Below are 16,765 nucleotides of genomic sequence, written 5' to 3'. Positions count from 1 at the left end.
TTTTTCTCAAATTCACTTTTCTCTCATTCACTTACCATAGGGTTAGGGTTAGGAAAAAAAGACCCCCCAAAAATCTTCTTTAAGTAGCATGTGAGGGGTCTATCTAGGGGGTTTTCATGTTTCTGAATCCATTCCAAGCATTTGTTTTGCACAAAAAACATTCCTTGGGGAAGAAATGGACCCCACAAACTATGGTTTAGTGATGAGTCATCACTTTTCAAAGTTTTGTTGTGTCCATTTCTCGGAAAGGAATGTTTTTTGTGCAAAACAAATGCTTGCAATGGATTCAGAATCCCGAAAAACACCTAGTTTGACCCCTCACATGCTACTTGAAGAAGATTTTTTGGGGCGTCTTTTTTCCCTAGTATGGTAAGTGAATGAGTGCCACCAGATCCCATGGGAAAAGTGCTTGGGACCGTCAATTTTTGAATTCAGCACACAAAAATACCGCTAGGTGCAAATTTTCACGCTTTCTGCCGGAAGTGAACACATTTGCCTTTTTTTGTTACATATTTCTCCCACTATGAGACATTTCAACACGGAGACAATAACAATTATAATGTTGGCTCTCAGAGAGTGGCTGAAGTTGTAGTGTTTTCTGAGGACACTGACAGACCAGGGGTAGCTGTGTTCTGTGGGCTTAGCTAGCGCATGAGTATCGCCAAAATAAAAGTCTGGGTTTCCGAGGCTAGCGCATGAGTAGCAGTGTTCTATGAGTTCATCCAAATCTCAGTTAGAGAAAAGAAATCGCAGAGACGTGAGGTAGGCATAGGCTGAATTGAATTCAGATGTGTTGGTGATATTTGAGGGATTTCTACGATAAGAAATGTTGCGGATGATTGGAGAGAAAAGAACACGGCTAGTAACACATGTACTGTAGCAAGGGTTCCCCAATTATTTTTCCCCAAGGGCCGAATTATGTCTAGGGTACCAAGCCGAGGGCCTCAACATTGAATTATGTCTAGGGTACCAAGCCGAGGGCCTCAACATTGAATTATGTCTAGGGTACCAAGCCGAGGGCCTCAACATTGAATTATGTCTAGGGTACCAAGCCGAGGGCCTCAACATTGAATTATGTCTAGGGTACCAAGCCGAGGGCCACAACACTGCAGGGGGCGACGGTGAGCGTTCCCGCTACTCCAGTGACAGTTCAGATATCGTCGTGGTCGGGTGAAAATATTGTATGTCCAAAACCGTTCGTTTTGCATTTATCATTTTAAAAATGATTTAAACTAGTGAAAACAGACGATCTATAAGAATGTGTGCTTGTAGATCTGCTGTTTTCACTACTTTTGTGCGACAGCCTCGTATGATGAAGCAGGGCTTTACTTTGTGAAAGAACAAACACATTTTGAGATACAAGATTTCCACCCAACAATAACTATATACTAGTGTTGTTGCTGCTCTTATACCACCATTATTACTGGGGTTGGTGGGGGCCAGACAGTAGCCCCTGTGGGCCGCAAATGGCCCGCGGGCCGCCTATTGGGGAACCCTGTACTATAGCAAAAGAGCGATTGTTCCAATTATCATGCATGAATATTGACTGGTATAATCGTCAATCAAACTGTGTGTCATTTCAGAGAAAAGATGCAAGTTATGTCCTCCATGCTTTTACAATGTCCCTGATGATGATAATGATGATGATACGAAGGATACAAGCGATCAGCCTCGGAGTGCAGCTGAAGAGGTTAGAATGAATGAATTAAAGTTAAGTAAGCCATTTACCATGAGAGGGAGTGGGTTGTTGGCTGATTTACCACTGTTTCAGGGTTGCCAAAAAACCCTGAAACAGTGGTAAATCAGCCAACAGCCCACGACCCTTGAATGGTAAATTGCTTTTCTACCACTTCTACCATATAAAAGAAAACACAGTTGTAACTTGCAAGGAGGCGCATTGATCTTGGAAATGTTACAACTGCAACACAACAGTGGGCGGGGTCCATGAGCCAACTCAAGGTTGTTGACTGATTTACCACTGTTTTAAACCAATCAGAATCCAGTATCTGAACACGTGACCACAAAAAGTGGTAGAAATTAACATTTGTAATTATTTAATGAATAATAATTCATCCATGACTTCCAAACCGTTTCTGCCTGACTGCCTCTAATTATTTTCCCACAAATATATTCTAATAACTAATAACAAATCTAATCTAATCTACTGTGTTTATTTCAGGACGGTGACCTCAAAGGGGAATCTCATGGATTCCAGGTGATCCTGGATGAGTTGAGAGATCTGGAGAAGAACCTGGATGTGTTCTTTAAGAGCACCAAGGAAGATGGAGGATGCAGGCCTGGTTACTGGACCAGAATGGCCACAAGAATCAACACAGCTTTCTTCATGTTCTATGTGACAACTGTCATTGTGTTTCTGGCTGTCATCTTTAATGAATGGAGTCCTGAATACTAAAATAAGACACAATGCTGCAGCTATTTGTTGATGTGCTTCTCTGTTGAATGTTGAACGCTTTTAACTAATAGGGTTGGACACAGGGCTGGTTTTATAGTCTTCCAACTCTTCATCTGTTCACTGCAATAGCAAATGTTTGGATGGTGTTGATGTATAGACTATGTCGCTACATAGACATAATTATTCAATATAAATATGAACAAAGAAGCATGTCGACACAAACATAGAAGAACCATAGCCATCTGTAACCACATGGTTCCCTTAGTACTCTCAGACTTAAACTAGAAGCAGTGCTCTTCCGAGCACAGGTCTCCACCAGGCCACACAAATTGGCCTGTTATAGCGCCACCATGAGGCTGATTTGAAAAATGTGGGGCAGAGGTTCTGATTTGCCATCCAGGGAGTGTGTGTGCTCAGTTTGGCGGCGATCGGGCCAACGGCGCCGTAGATTAGCTGGTAACAACCAGGCCACACAAATCGGCCTGTTATAGCGCCACCATGAGGCTGATTTGAAAAATGTGGGGCAAAGGTTCTGAATTGGCATCCAGGGAGTGTGTGTGCTAATTTTGGCAGCGACCGGGCCAACGGCGCCGGAGATTAGCTGCTCACAAACTGCGAGGACGCACGGACGGACGCACGCACGGACGGACGGAGGGGAAAACATACTCTCCCTCAGCCTTCGGCTGGTGGAGACAATTAACACAGACTAGAACAGGAATAGTGATAAAACACATAGAAAATATAGACTACTCTTGTGAGTCCGGACTGTTTCTTAAGACTCTGCACCCGTCTTGCCTTCTCACGCTTAGCTTGGGAATTGGGACGTTTTGGATAGGTGGATATAGGACATCTGGGCACCTTGATGTATTGTTCAAAATGGACTTAATTTTATCCTTCAACATCTTGTCTATGCCCCAAAATGACTAGATAGCTATACAGGTTTTGTAGCAATTGTAGAGATATTAGACCTTAATTGTTGAATCTTGTTTAAATAAGCATGTTTTAATCATGTGTAGCCTACTTTACTTAAAACATTTTACCCCTTTTGGAGAAAATAAAAATAGCCAATTAAACACAGCCTATTTGTGTGGCGGAGAGAGTCGCAGCCCCAGCCTGAAGCCTCAAAAAGTCTAGTATCTGCCCTCGTTCCATAGAGATATCCCTTTGGAGTAATGGTTAAGATATTGGACTTTCATGCGGGAGACCTGGGTTCGAAGCCGGGTGGGGAGGTTGACAATGCCTAACAGTGATTTCTGTTGTCTTTTTGGACATGTGTGTACTAGAAAATAAAGCTCAATTGAAAGTAGGCCTACTGCAGTGATTGGTAGTTATTTATGTATAGATATTTTGTACACCAGGTGGCAGTATTTAACCATATATATATATATATATATATATATATATATATATATATATATATATATATATATAATATATATTATATATATATATATATATATATATATATATATATATATATATATATATATATACGCAGTGATCGAGTTATTCCCACAGAGCTATGGGAGCCCTATTCTGGCGGTTCGGCGGCGGCGAAAAAAAATCGGCGGGTAATTGCGGATATAAAGTCGCCTAAAACGGGTACTTTCCTATATTAAATCATATTAAATCGGGTATTTCGCGGATATAAAGTCGGCTAAAACGGGTATTTCCTATATTAAATCATATTTTTCCTTTCACAATATTAATTCGGGCTTCACATTGGCTATGTTGACAACTCCAGGCAGTCTTTTCTGTTCATATTAACTCACCATTATTGCTCAGCCTCCAGTTCCCAATTCCTCCATCTGATGATCTGAGCTCTGAGCCATCCAGCCAAAAGTTCCCGTTCTGGTAGCATAAAGTCGGCTAAAATGGGTATTTTTCTTTCTCAAAACAAGGCGGGTCGGGTTCATATTTATTTACTAAAAAAAACATTGTCACGGGCACAGGCACACTAAGGCTACAGTCTTGCTAAGACAGCGTTGTTTTGTTTGGTTGTTTTGTCTTTTGTTGCTGTCCGGCGTGTCCGCCTTCCTTTGCCGTCCGGGCCGTGGCTAGAAGTGCAAAGACTCGATGCTGTGGTTCCTAGCTTAGCCTATGCCCAGGCCATGGCGAGACCACGCAGCTGGGTAGGTCTGCATCCAGGGCCTCCTCGGCCCTGGGGGAAAGGTAGGAATCATTGCAGCGAGTGTGTTATAACCCGGACGGTAAAGGAAGACTCACACCCCACATTAAATGCGCCTGATTTATAATAATAAAATGAATAGTAGGATTAAACGGTGTGATGTCATTGTTCAGTCTTACTGTCTAACATGTTTATTTAGTATATCTAGTTAACATAAATAATATAAATTCTTCCAATGGAACATAAAAAAAAAAAAAAAACGAGAAAAAAAAAAAAAAAAAAACACACTTAGAAAAAAAGAGACCCCAAAGGGGGTTGTTGACTATGGGGTCCCAGACTTTAACTATGGGAGCTAAGACCCCACTGGCACCCACGTAACTCGAACTCTGTATATACGGTATATATATATGTTACAGGATGTTTGGGTAACCCAGGACGTTCATTGTAAGAGCGCTCGTTTTGTAGTTCACCACACACTAATCACCACCAGGTGGCGTACGACAGCCATTCACTCATACTCTATGCATTTACTAGTGAAGGCGCTGACGTCACTCGTTTGCGACTATATTTGCGACGTTGTTTACGTAGCCTAGCCTAGCCTAGCCTAGCCTAGCCTAGCCTAGCCTAGCCTAGCCTAGCTTAGCCATTATCGTGCGCTTGCCCAGGCCTTACGGCCTGGGCAAATATTAATATAACGATTGCGTCCACCACGGCTTCGTAACTCGCGCGGCGCTCCGCCGGCCGCGCGGCCCTGGCCCGCTCTTCGCGGCCACTCGCGCCTACGGCGCTCGGGGGCGAAGAGCAGGACCAAGGACCGCTGGCCTTCGCGCCGCTTGGGGCTTCGTGGATACAGGGGGGCTTCGTAACTCGGTTGGGCTTCGTGTCTGGGGCTCCGCCAGGCTCCGCCTGGAACACGTTGCTGTGGGTGCCCCGGCGCCGCCCCGGCGCCGCCCCGGCGCCGCCCCGGCACCGCACGGCGAACGCTCCGCGTCTTGAACGTGCTGGTTCTCGAATATACGATGACATATATATATATCACCCATTACGTTTTGGTACCACGATCACAGTCAGCTGTTTACAAAACCTGGCTAGACTAATATTGTGGAATGTTTAAAATCATTTTCCGAAAATTTTCTTCTTCTTCTTCTTTTTTTTTTACATTTTGGTAAAGAAAATAAATTTGTATCCGCAGCCCACTCGATGCTAGTCATGAAACATGACAGTTATTCATGAACTTCTGCCTGATGTTTGCACTTTCTAATTACGGCCCTTACATCTACAAAAACGTTCAAATTTCGAATATGAAGTGCTTAACCCATGGCCACGGATGTTATAACTGTGTCCGGAGTCTAATAAGTACCCGTATCTTTCTTATTGTTCAATGAATAAACATTTTAATCCGATCGTTGGCCATTTTCTCATTGTTATAATGTATCAGAGAGCGCAATACACCTCCCAACCGATAGGGTCCCGTAATTGAAGTCATGTGTGAAAGGATTGAGGAAATGGCCAGCGATCCGATTAAAATGCTTTTATATTGAACAATACGGCAGATACGGGACCTTCTGTGAGCCCGAACAGAATGTTAACATCTATGGCCATGAGGTGAACACTTTATATTTTAAATCCGAACGGTTAAGTTGATGCACGGACCGTAAACGGAAAAAGTGCAGACACCAGATTGAAGTTCATCCATGACCTTGACGCTTCCCAAACTTTTTTGCTCGAGACCCAAAATAGAAATTAGACATTTGCACGGGACCCATTTGAAAACAGCAGATCTACAAGCACACAGCACAGTGTTGTGAGCTTGTAGATTGATTATTTTCATTACGTTCTCTTCGATTTTTATTTCATTTATGAATGAAATTACTTTTTTTATTATTCGTGAAAAGCATAGCTTTTTGAGATAATGTTTTTTTTGTTTTAATGTTTTGTATAATAATACATTTTGTATAATAATAATAATTATAAACAAAAACGTAGGAAACCAAAACCCATAAAAATGGGTCCGCGACCCGCGAATGGCTCCCGAGCCACTGTATGGGAGACAGTGAATTAGTTCGATTTTTGATGCAGAGAATCATCCTGCACTGCAGGGGTCGCTGTTTGTCCTCTTCATCAGGGAGAGAGTGTTTTTTACTGGCGATTCAGTCAGAGTGTATGAAAGGGTGCGCTCGTTTTATTGTCCACGACATTGCAAGCGGCGCGAAGGCCAGCGGACCTTGGTCCTGCTCTTCGCCCCCGAGCGCCGCAGGCGCGAGTGGCCGCGAAGAGCGGGCCAGGGCCGCGCGGCCGGCGGAGCGCCGCGCGAGTTACGAAGCCGTGGTGAATGCAATCGTTATATTTATGCCCAGGCCGTAAGGCCTGGGCAAGCCCACGATAAACGCCCGCGCAGTCCGGTGCGCATTTCCGAACGCACCCTTTCCCCACACTCGGACTGAAACACCAGTAAAAAACACCATCCCCTTCATCAGGACTCCACCCGACGTCACTTCCTGCGGGGATTGTTGTAGTTCAAGAGCCGTGACGTGGATGTTTCATTCAGACAACAGAGACACACCGAACACTCATTAAAACACTGATCTGTATATAAAAGCTCTTCTACACCACCACACTTAGATCTGTGAACGCCTGGTCTGTGAGCTCTGTCTTCTCTTCAGGGTCTTTTAGAGCAGAACGAGTCTGTTGAATCACAGCTGCTGTTGAGGTGAGTAATCACTGACTGTTGCAATGTTAACGTTACTTTACATTACAATCAATGACTGTTGCAACGTTAACGTTACTTTACATTAGAATCACTGGCTGTTACTTTACATTCTGCTGCATTGACTCTCAGTCATTCTCTGTTGCTGCTGGGATCAATGTACACCAGGGGTCTTCAACGTTTTCAGGCCAAGGACCCCTTAGTTAAGAGAGAGATGAAGCAGGGACCCCCACAACCTTTTCATAGATTCCATACAGTTTCATTGTTTGACAGCACAATCATCAGTGTATTTTGGATTCATGTCAATTTGTGTTTCCAGATATTTAACCACTTGAATCGTCAATACATAATAAACTTGACATTTCACGCTGTACTTAGTCTGCTCTTTTTCCCCTCTACACCAAAGCTCTTTGCCAAAAATAGCCGATCTACAAGCTCACAACGCCTGTGAGCTTGTAGATCTGCTATTTTTTTCTACAGTTCTCAGCATATGAACGTTAGGGTTCAAGTGGTTTATAAAAAAGGAGAAAAAAAGTTTCTATCTCACAAAGATTTGGAGGACCCCCTGTAGTAACTCTGAGAACCCCCTGTTGAAGACCCCTGATGTACAGTGTTGTAGTTTACTGTCATTAATATGAAATGTAGTTTTAGCCTCCTAGTCGTTCTTGGTAGCCTAATGTGTGACGATGTAAGACTTTAGATGTCATATGGCGTTATGGTGTCTCTAGTAGGCTAGTATAGTCTGAATCTCATTCATTGGTTTTCTGTGAATAGAAATCGGATAATTAATGCCTCATTCACATACAGAAAAGCCAAGCTAATGGTTTTCTTGGTAATTCAACGTATTCTCTATGCAAACCAGCTTTTAAAATGTCCAAGCTGAAAAAAAAAAAGCTTGTCAATTTTTAAAGCTGGTTTGCATAGAGAATACATTGAATTACCAAGCAAACCATTAGCTTGGCTTCTCTCAGTGTGAATGTAGCATAAGAGTTGTGTCTCTGCGACCCCCCATTCTAATAACATTGAGATATTCTCTGACTAACAATACAGTACTCTGATGTGAGTAGGGACACTGATAACAACTGATAACAACTGCCTTGCAAATCTGCTATTTTCCACAATATTTATCTGTGGAGCTGAACAGGAGTCAAACTAAAATGTAATGCCCACAATTCCAAGTGCTTGTCAGGGTGGGGTGGGGGTCCCCAGTTCAAATTATTCTTTTGGGGGTCCCCAGTCCACATAGATTTTGGGGGGTCCCCACCCACTTAAAATAGGATTATTTTATTTAAAATATGATATATTTTTGGGGGCTGTGTCCTGACCCTGACTCTGGGCAAGCATGTTTTGGGGCAAGCGTTCTTTTATTCCTCCTAAATGGTAAATGGTGCATTTATATAGCGATTTTATCCAAGGCGCTTTACATAGATTGTGCATTACATTCACCCATTCACACACACATTCATACACCGGTGGCGGAGGAAACCATGCAAGGCACCAACCTGCTCACCGTGAGCTCTTCGACATTAACTCAGGGGGAGCCCAGATTCGAACTGGGAACCCTTCGTGCTCTAATAACGGTTTCTCTACCCCTGAGCTACGCCGCCTCCTAGGATGTTACTGTGTATATTGAGTAGTATACACAGTAAGTAGTATATAAGTAGTAGTGGTTCAACTGGGGGTTCTTGAAATAAAATAAAATAGAAGTTGAGAATCACTGCTTTACTACAGTAGTCACAAGCAACTAGATGCCATAATGCTATCTGGCATCTGAGTTACAATACACAACCGTTGACAGCCCATACATCCAAACAGATCAGTCCTATATGTATTAAACTCGCCAAGATTTCACCTGTACGGAAAGCTTGTGTTATCTTTTGCATCTGTACGTTTTTGTTTCATTCAAATCCACCGTAGACAATACATGTTTTGAGCTACTTTTTGTGAAGAAAAGTGTTTGGAAGAATGTTGGGAGTTTGGAAGTGCTCAATAACACAACGTCCTGCAGCCTCCTGCATTTAGGTGGCACGCAGGATCCTTGAGTGATTTCCTAGTGCTTCCAACACTCAAATGATCGGGAGGCTCTCTCCATTCCGACATGTCCCCACTCCTACAGTGACTTCTTATTGTCGGAGTGGCGACACCTCCACAGAGGTTAGGGTAAGAGATAGGGTTAGTTATGTCGGAAAGGATACATGTCGGAATGGAGAGATGCACCCCAAATGATCACCTGCATGCAGGGAATTTCCTCACTGAAAGTAGCTCATAACATGTCTAGGGCGGAACTTTATGAAACAAAAACGTGGTGAGTTAAAACAAATTAGGTTTAATACAATCAGATAGGACTTTTCTGTACTTTGGATGTATGGGCTGTCAGGGGTTGGTATTGCAACTCTAGATGCCAGATATGGCATCTAAAGTTGCTTGCTGATTGATTGATTGTATGTTTGTTACCATTAGGATGTTGTTTAATGTTAATGTAACTCTTGTGCTCCACACAGCTCCAGACAGACAGACAGACAGACAGACAGACAGACAGACAGACAGACAGACAGACAGACGGCATCATGAGTAAAACCAAAGTGTTGAACCTGAAGGATAAGATCAATGGAAATGAGATGGACCTGAGTCTGTGTAACCTCACTGAGGTTCCTATCAAAGAGCTGGTGAGTCAAACCACTGTCAAAGAGATGAGTTTAAATCACTTTCTATTAAAGAGCTGATGAGTTAAATATGTCAGTAGCTATGATTTAAACCACTGTTTCTCAATGGGATGGTGTGTTAAAGGTGATGTGAGTCATTTTGTCTATGGGGACCTAACCTAACCACGTTCAGAGAGAAGGATGAGGCTGGCAGGGCACTGCTTCAGGCACGCAGGCCAGAACTAGAGGCAAACTGACTCAATAGCAGCCAACCTGGGGCAAAGCCAGGAAGGGCAAAAAGTGCACCAGCTATGTAGATGCACTGCTGCGCGACAGCTTATCTAACAACAACTTGTTGGGGCTGTGCGATTAAAAAGTCACACCTAAATCCATATGCCAATGGCCAAATACCTACAACAATAGCTATGAATATTTTAAGTGTAGCAACAATGAAAATGGCACATTATAGGTCAACAGACGGTTGTTGCGTCCCCTCTCAAATGAGCACTTACCCGGTCAGGCAACCCTGAAAGCAAACTCCACGTGCCCCAACCTGCCAGGGGCAGGTGGGCTAACCTTAGTGTCAATGCCTGCAACTGGAATACTCTCCAACTGAAGGGCATGCACTCCTGATTGGATTAAATTGGCGTCCTGATTTGGAAAAAATATTTTCTGTTTTTTCGAGGGGGTACAAATAACCAAATGGACCGGTAAGGATCCATTTGGTTCTATTTGTATACTCATTACAGAACTCTAGGAGTCCATTTGTTTAGATTTGTACACTCACAGAGTTACATAACTGTAAATGTAAGGGCAAACCCCTGATTGGGTTAAATTGATCTAGATCTGAGGGTGTACACATCTAGGGTCCATTTGATTCTTTGTATATTCGGTCCATTTGGTTAGATGTGTATTTGTTAGTATGTATTATGCATTAATTTCTTCGTGGTTCTCCTCTTCCAGGCTGCGTTCCCCAAAGCAACCGTTCTGGACTTGTCCTGCAACAACATCACCTCCCTTCCTGTGAGTACAACAACTACACACACACGATAGTCTCGCGTAGCCAGACAACTATTCCACAATCTCCGAATGCTATATAGAGTCTGGAACGGCAGCTCCCGAACGGCAAGTATCGGAAGTAGCCACTGCTGCACGGAACTGGTAGTCCCATTGGAAACATAACAGAAGCACACTCGCACAGACACCGAGTCAGTCGAGTGGCATATTCTTGTTATGTGTGTACTTGAAAACATCATGGCGGTAACACCAACAACACCAGAGAAAGAAGAAATAACGGCCCCAAAAAATTATGAAAGGAGACATAACGCTTCCAGTAGAACATGTTATTGCTACTGCACCAAGGGAGCGGTTGCGTCACATCCGCTCTATCTCGCACTCATCGTTTCTATTTCCGTGCCCCAGACTGTATGCCGGGAGCATTTGCAAATTGCGGAGGCAACAGTTTGGCCACGCGAGACTACACACACGATAACACAAGTTGGCACACCTCACAACTAATACATGACAGGAAGTGGAAGAATGGGTGTTGGTGTATCTCTCTATGCTGCTAGTTACTAAAATCTCTCTCTCTCTCTCTCTCTCTCTCTCTCTCTCTCTCTCTCTCTCTCTCTCTAAATAAGTAGCTACATTACAAGTTGACCCTGAGTGATTGAATCTGACACACCAACTACTGTATACAAATGCTACAAATGGATGCCTGTGTGTCATGCTGTTGTTGTGAGGACTGGATACAGCAGAGTCTGCTCTGCTTCTGGTTTCTGTAATAATGTGTTCTTTTCTGAGAGAGAGTTATCAGCCCACAGCCAGTGAAGGGAGCTGACAGGCCCCTTTTTATGTCAATCAATCAGTCAGTCAGTCACCTTCTTCTTTACATTTTAATTATCCACGAGTTTCCTACGCCCCATAGTGCATTGCGCAGACGTCTGCACCGAGCTTCCGGCGCCGATTTACAAGCTCACAACGGGTTGCATCTGCGACGCGACGTGAGCTTGTATGTCTGCTGTTAAACCCGGAAGTTTGGTCCCGATAGCCTCCAGTAAACTCCCGCGGAAACTTGTGGATATATTTTTAGGGCATGTCATGTGATCTACGTGCACAGCCTTTGTGATCTACTGGTAGATCACCATCTACCTTTTGGGCACCCCAGGCCTAGTACAAGTACATTGCCATACAACATGTTGTGTCGTCTTCCTGTGCAGCCAGAGTTCTGCAACCTGACACACCTGATCAAGGTGGACCTGAGCAAGAACCAGCTGTCCTGTTTACCAGATGACCTGGGGAACCTGGTGCACCTGCAGCACCTGGACCTGTACAACAACAAGCTGAGTGTTCTGCCTGTCAGCTTCTCCCAGCTCAGGGTGAGACGCACGCACGCACGCACGCACGCACGCACGCACGCACGCACGCACGCACGCACGCACGCACGCACGCACGCACGCACGCACGCACGCACGCACACACGCACACACACAGATACACACCTTGACCTGTCCACATTTGTTTTGATTCAATGGTAAATGGTGCTTTTATAAAGCGCCTTTATCCAAGGCACTTTACATAGATTGTGCATTACATTCACCCATTCACACATTCATACACCGATGGCAGAGGAAACCATGCAAGGCACCAACCTGCTCACCGGGAGCAACTAGGGGTTCAGAGTCTTGCTCAAGGACTCTTCAACACTAACTCTGGGGGAGCCCAGGATTGAACTGGGAATCCTCTGTGTTCTAATGATGGTTTCTCTACCCCTGAGCCACTATGACTTATGACTATTGACTTACTATTACTATTGACTTAATAGAATTATTTTGCTGATAAGTATAATTGTACTGATTAAATTAGGTGCTGCAGCTTTTCCCTCATAGACTGCTCTTATTCAACTTTCTTAATTGATTTATCAGTTATTTTATGTATTTTCCACATCTCTTGTAACTCTAAATATAACCCTTTAACCTTGTATAACTTTCAATAACTAGTGTCCATTGTGAAATCAAGTTCTCATCCTCACCCCCAACCCTGGAAAGGCTGCTCTGAGCTCTGCATGACTATATGCTGCAAACACACTTCATACTGTTGATTAAATCAACAAATCTATTAGTCGATACATTCCCATGCTCAAATATACTGTGTGTGTGTGTGTGTGTGTGTGTGTGTGTGTGTGTGTGTGTGTGTGTGTGTGTGTGTGTGTGTGTGTGTGTGTGTGTGTGTGTGTGTGTGTGTGTGTGTGTGTGTGTGTGTGTGTGCAGAGCTTGAAGTGGCTGGATCTAAAGGACAACCCTCTGGAGGTAGAGTTGGCTAAGGTAGCAGGAGACTGTCTGGATGAGAAGCAATGCAAGCAGTGTTCTGTCAAGGTAAGAGATATCAGAGACCTCTTCCTTTACACAGGGGCGTCGCTTGATCTACAAGCCCACTATGCATTGCAGGGATTGATCTACAAGCCCACTATGCATTGCAGGGATTGATCTACAAGCCCACTATGCATTGCAGGGATTGATCTACAAGCCCACTATGCATCGCAGGGATTGACACTAAGCAGGGTTCCCACGGTCATGAAATTCCTGGAAATATTTTGAAATTAGAAAAATATTTTTCCAGTACTGGAAAGGTTTTGGAATTTATCAAGGGTCCTGGAAGGTCCTAGAAAGAATAGCTATGCATTGTCCTTCGTTATTGATTTTGTTAATACCTCTGAAATGACAAATTAAACATTGGCCAAATTGTCAAATATATAGAGGCAGAAATTGTGAAAATAGCAGATCTACATGCTCACAATGCCTTGTGAGCATGTAGATCTGCTATTTTCACAATAGAACCGTGTTATACAAAATTTCTCAACTCTTAGTGCTCGTCAGGGTGCCGGGGTCCTCAGTTAAAACATGATTATTTCGGGGGTCACGGCCTGAAAAGGTTGAAAACCACTGGCATACAATACCTGTCTTTGGGCATTGCGCATAGGAGTAAGCGACCTGTTATTGAGCTGAATTATTGTTATATAGTCCTGGAAATTGGGTTAAATATTCTGGAAAAGTTTTGGAAATTAATTGGTAAAAATGTGTGGGAAGCCTGACTAAGGTATCAGAGGCACTTGCCCGTCGGGGAAAGTAAAGGCAATGTTCTACTTGCCCAAAGGTCATTCCCACTTGCCTGGAAAGTAAATCGTCCATTACAAAATAGTAGGTAAAATGTGTGCTTGTTGAACAAATTAAGGTTCAATCGAATGGATAACTGCCGAGTGGCGACAGTCACTTTGAAAAACCAGAATGAGTGCAACTGCTGGTTGTAAAAAGGTAGCATTGTTGTTCATGAATAACCAATAATATTTAATGAAGACAGAATGCACTTGCCCGTCGGGCAACCTGAAAGCAAACTCCACTTGCCCGAATATTTTATTTACTTGCCACGGGCAGTCGGGCAACCGTTGGTGTCAACCTCTGCATCGCAACGCAGTGTCAGCTTATAGATCACGTTCTTTTGGGCAAGCGACACCACATCATTCTACTGAATGTCATTGCTCTTATCCTCTTCGCTCCATATTTTTGAATGAATGCCCTACTTGATCATACTACAGCGTCACTCGAAACTGTCAAAAGCAGCAGATCTACAAGCTTTTGAGATTGTAGATCTGCTGCTTTTGCTTTTTGCTTTTTTTAAAAGTAACAGTTTTGGACATATGAGGTTTCCACTCGACAAACAATACATAAATTAGGCTTCAGATCACAAAATGATTGAGTCCAAAAGGTGACACATAATTTAGTCTCCACTCCTTTGGGATATTCTTGTCATACAATTCATAATAAATACATATAAATACACATTTTGTCCTCTGCATTTAACCTAACCTAAGAGCAGTGGGTTCTATTAGTAGACCTCTCAGGGAGCAGTTAGGGGTTAACTGTCTTGCTCAGGGACACTATCACAGACATTTTAATGGTTGTTGTGGCTACCGTGTCACTTTCACAAGACCACCCCATACCTTCAAGTAGCTGCCCCTACTCTTTGGAATAACCTCCCTTTAAATATTCGATGTGCCCAGTCAATTGGTGTTTTTAAATCTCTTTTAAAGACACATTTTTTCTCTGTAGCTTTTAATGTTGTTTAATTTTTATCTGCTCCATCTACTATGTTCTGCCCTGTGATTGTGACACAGGTTTTTTGTTGTGCATTGATGCATCCATGTTCAGCACTTTGGGCAATTTTATTGTTGTAAATGTGCTCTAAATAAAATTTGATTTGATTTGATTCAAAGTCTGATCCAACCGTACAACCCCTCCCACTCAATCAGATCAGCTAACACAGGGAAGCTGACAGAACCTTTCCTAAAACACCCGGGACAACGTTTTACAAGTCTTCAGACTCTTCTCCCTCCTGGCTCCCAAACTGTGGAACACATTCCTTATTGTCGTTAGACTGCAGAATGCAGATTCACTCACAATAGAGGGTATGCACAATGCATAAAGTGAATGGCAAATCGAGTGGCAAAGTCAGTTTAACATCGTTTAACATTGTTCAATGCAATCAGATAGGACTTTTCTGTGTGGATGTATGGGCTGTCGAGGCAGAAGCATATTTTTGCCACTCAGTTGGTGTTCCCGCATAATTTGCGGGTATGATGCGCACACCCTCTATAGTTCGCCGTCACCTGAAGACTCACCTCTTCAGACTCCACCAATAACCGTAGCACATTATCTAGTCTAGACAACCATGCAGACTTATTCAAAGGTTTCAGTTGGCATGTTGTTTAGACAGATGCTAGTTGCATTGTTTACCTGGCTGTAGTTTCAATGTGGACTCTGGATAAGAGCGTCTGCTAAATTTCTCCATTGTAAATTGTCCTGTTTGTGTTGTTGTGTTTTGTGTAGGTTCTCCAGCACATGAGGGGCCTTCAGGAAGAGGTGGATAAGGCCAGAGAGAAGCGTCTTCTGAAGGAGAAAGGTGAGCTCATCCTGCAGATGGTATGGGTTCCTCTGTTGGACAGAAGTCCTTTGTTCAGTGGAGCTGCATTCTGATCAGAGCACTTTGACTGCAACATCCTGCGTGTCTGTTTGTAGGCCCATTTCTACGGGGCGAGATAAAGATAACGATAATTATCGTTAACGATAGTTATGTCAGCGTTCAAGACGTTGCCGTCCACTTCAATTGAGAACGGCATTTGTAACTCTCACTGTGCCCAGTGGGAATGGGCAGGGGTTGACACTAAGATCTCAGAGGTCATGATGCGCACTTGCCCGAAAAGTACATGTCCATTATAAAATGATGGGTAAGATTTAAATTTTTACCGCTCACTTTAACACTTATTTCTTTACTTTCGGGGTCTGTATGATTGATTGATTGATTAATAAATAAATAAATAAATACATAATACCTCACTACCTCCAAATCCAAATACCTACATACACATAGCTATGATTGAATATGTCTATGGCAGGGGTGCCCACACTTTTTTGACTCGAGAGCTACTTTTAAAATGAGTTACTTATAAGACAGACAAACACACCTGGAATGGGAAATAGTTGGGACAAGTCTTCATCCCATTCTGTATGGAAGTGGTAGGTTTTCGGGTTCTTTGTAATGCTACTGACTCTTGAGAACGAAACATTGCATTGTGGGTTTGCCTACTTTAGAGGCAATGAATTGAAGGGCCATAAAGTCGCCTTAATTCCAAATGACAGATGCCATAAAGAGGGGTTTTGTGATTCTTTATATTATAATTACTAGCCCTTACCCGTTCAAAGATATGAACTCCGAAATGGGGTTATGGGGTGTGCACTGTGCACACAGTATATGAGGGATGGAAAGTAACTGTAACTGGTGCTTGCATGATAATATGTAGGAGCATCAATGTAAGAAATACC

At 43.2% G+C, this 16,765-nt stretch overlaps 1 protein-coding gene across 2 annotated transcripts in view; it reads left to right on the top strand.

Annotated features, from left to right (window-relative positions):
• Positions 1-7,138: 7,138 nt before the first annotated feature.
• lrrc59 (leucine rich repeat containing 59) overlaps positions 7,139-16,765 on the top strand; it is a 43,534-nt gene continuing 33,907 nt past the window's right edge. For both annotated transcript variants that reach the window (XR_013962958.1, XM_080747033.1), the window contains exons 1-6: positions 7,139-7,245; positions 9,788-9,914; positions 10,854-10,913; positions 12,110-12,268; positions 13,160-13,264; positions 15,773-15,845. Coding sequence is in view for 1 of the 2 variants with exons in the window: in XM_080747033.1 (XP_080603159.1) it covers positions 9,816-9,914; positions 10,854-10,913; positions 12,110-12,268; positions 13,160-13,264; positions 15,773-15,845 (496 nt within the window). In the remaining variant the exon portion in view is untranslated. The remainder of the gene's footprint in view (positions 7,246-9,787; positions 9,915-10,853; positions 10,914-12,109; positions 12,269-13,159; positions 13,265-15,772; positions 15,846-16,765) is intronic.

The sequence above is a fragment of the Nannobrachium achirus genome (genome assembly GCF_963921795.1).
Source record: "Nannobrachium achirus genome assembly, chromosome: 18".
Taxonomy (NCBI): domain Eukaryota; kingdom Metazoa; phylum Chordata; class Actinopteri; order Myctophiformes; family Myctophidae; genus Nannobrachium; species Nannobrachium achirus.
The sequence above is the reverse complement of the archived record's forward strand: the minus strand, read 5'-3'. Positions and strand labels throughout refer to the sequence as shown.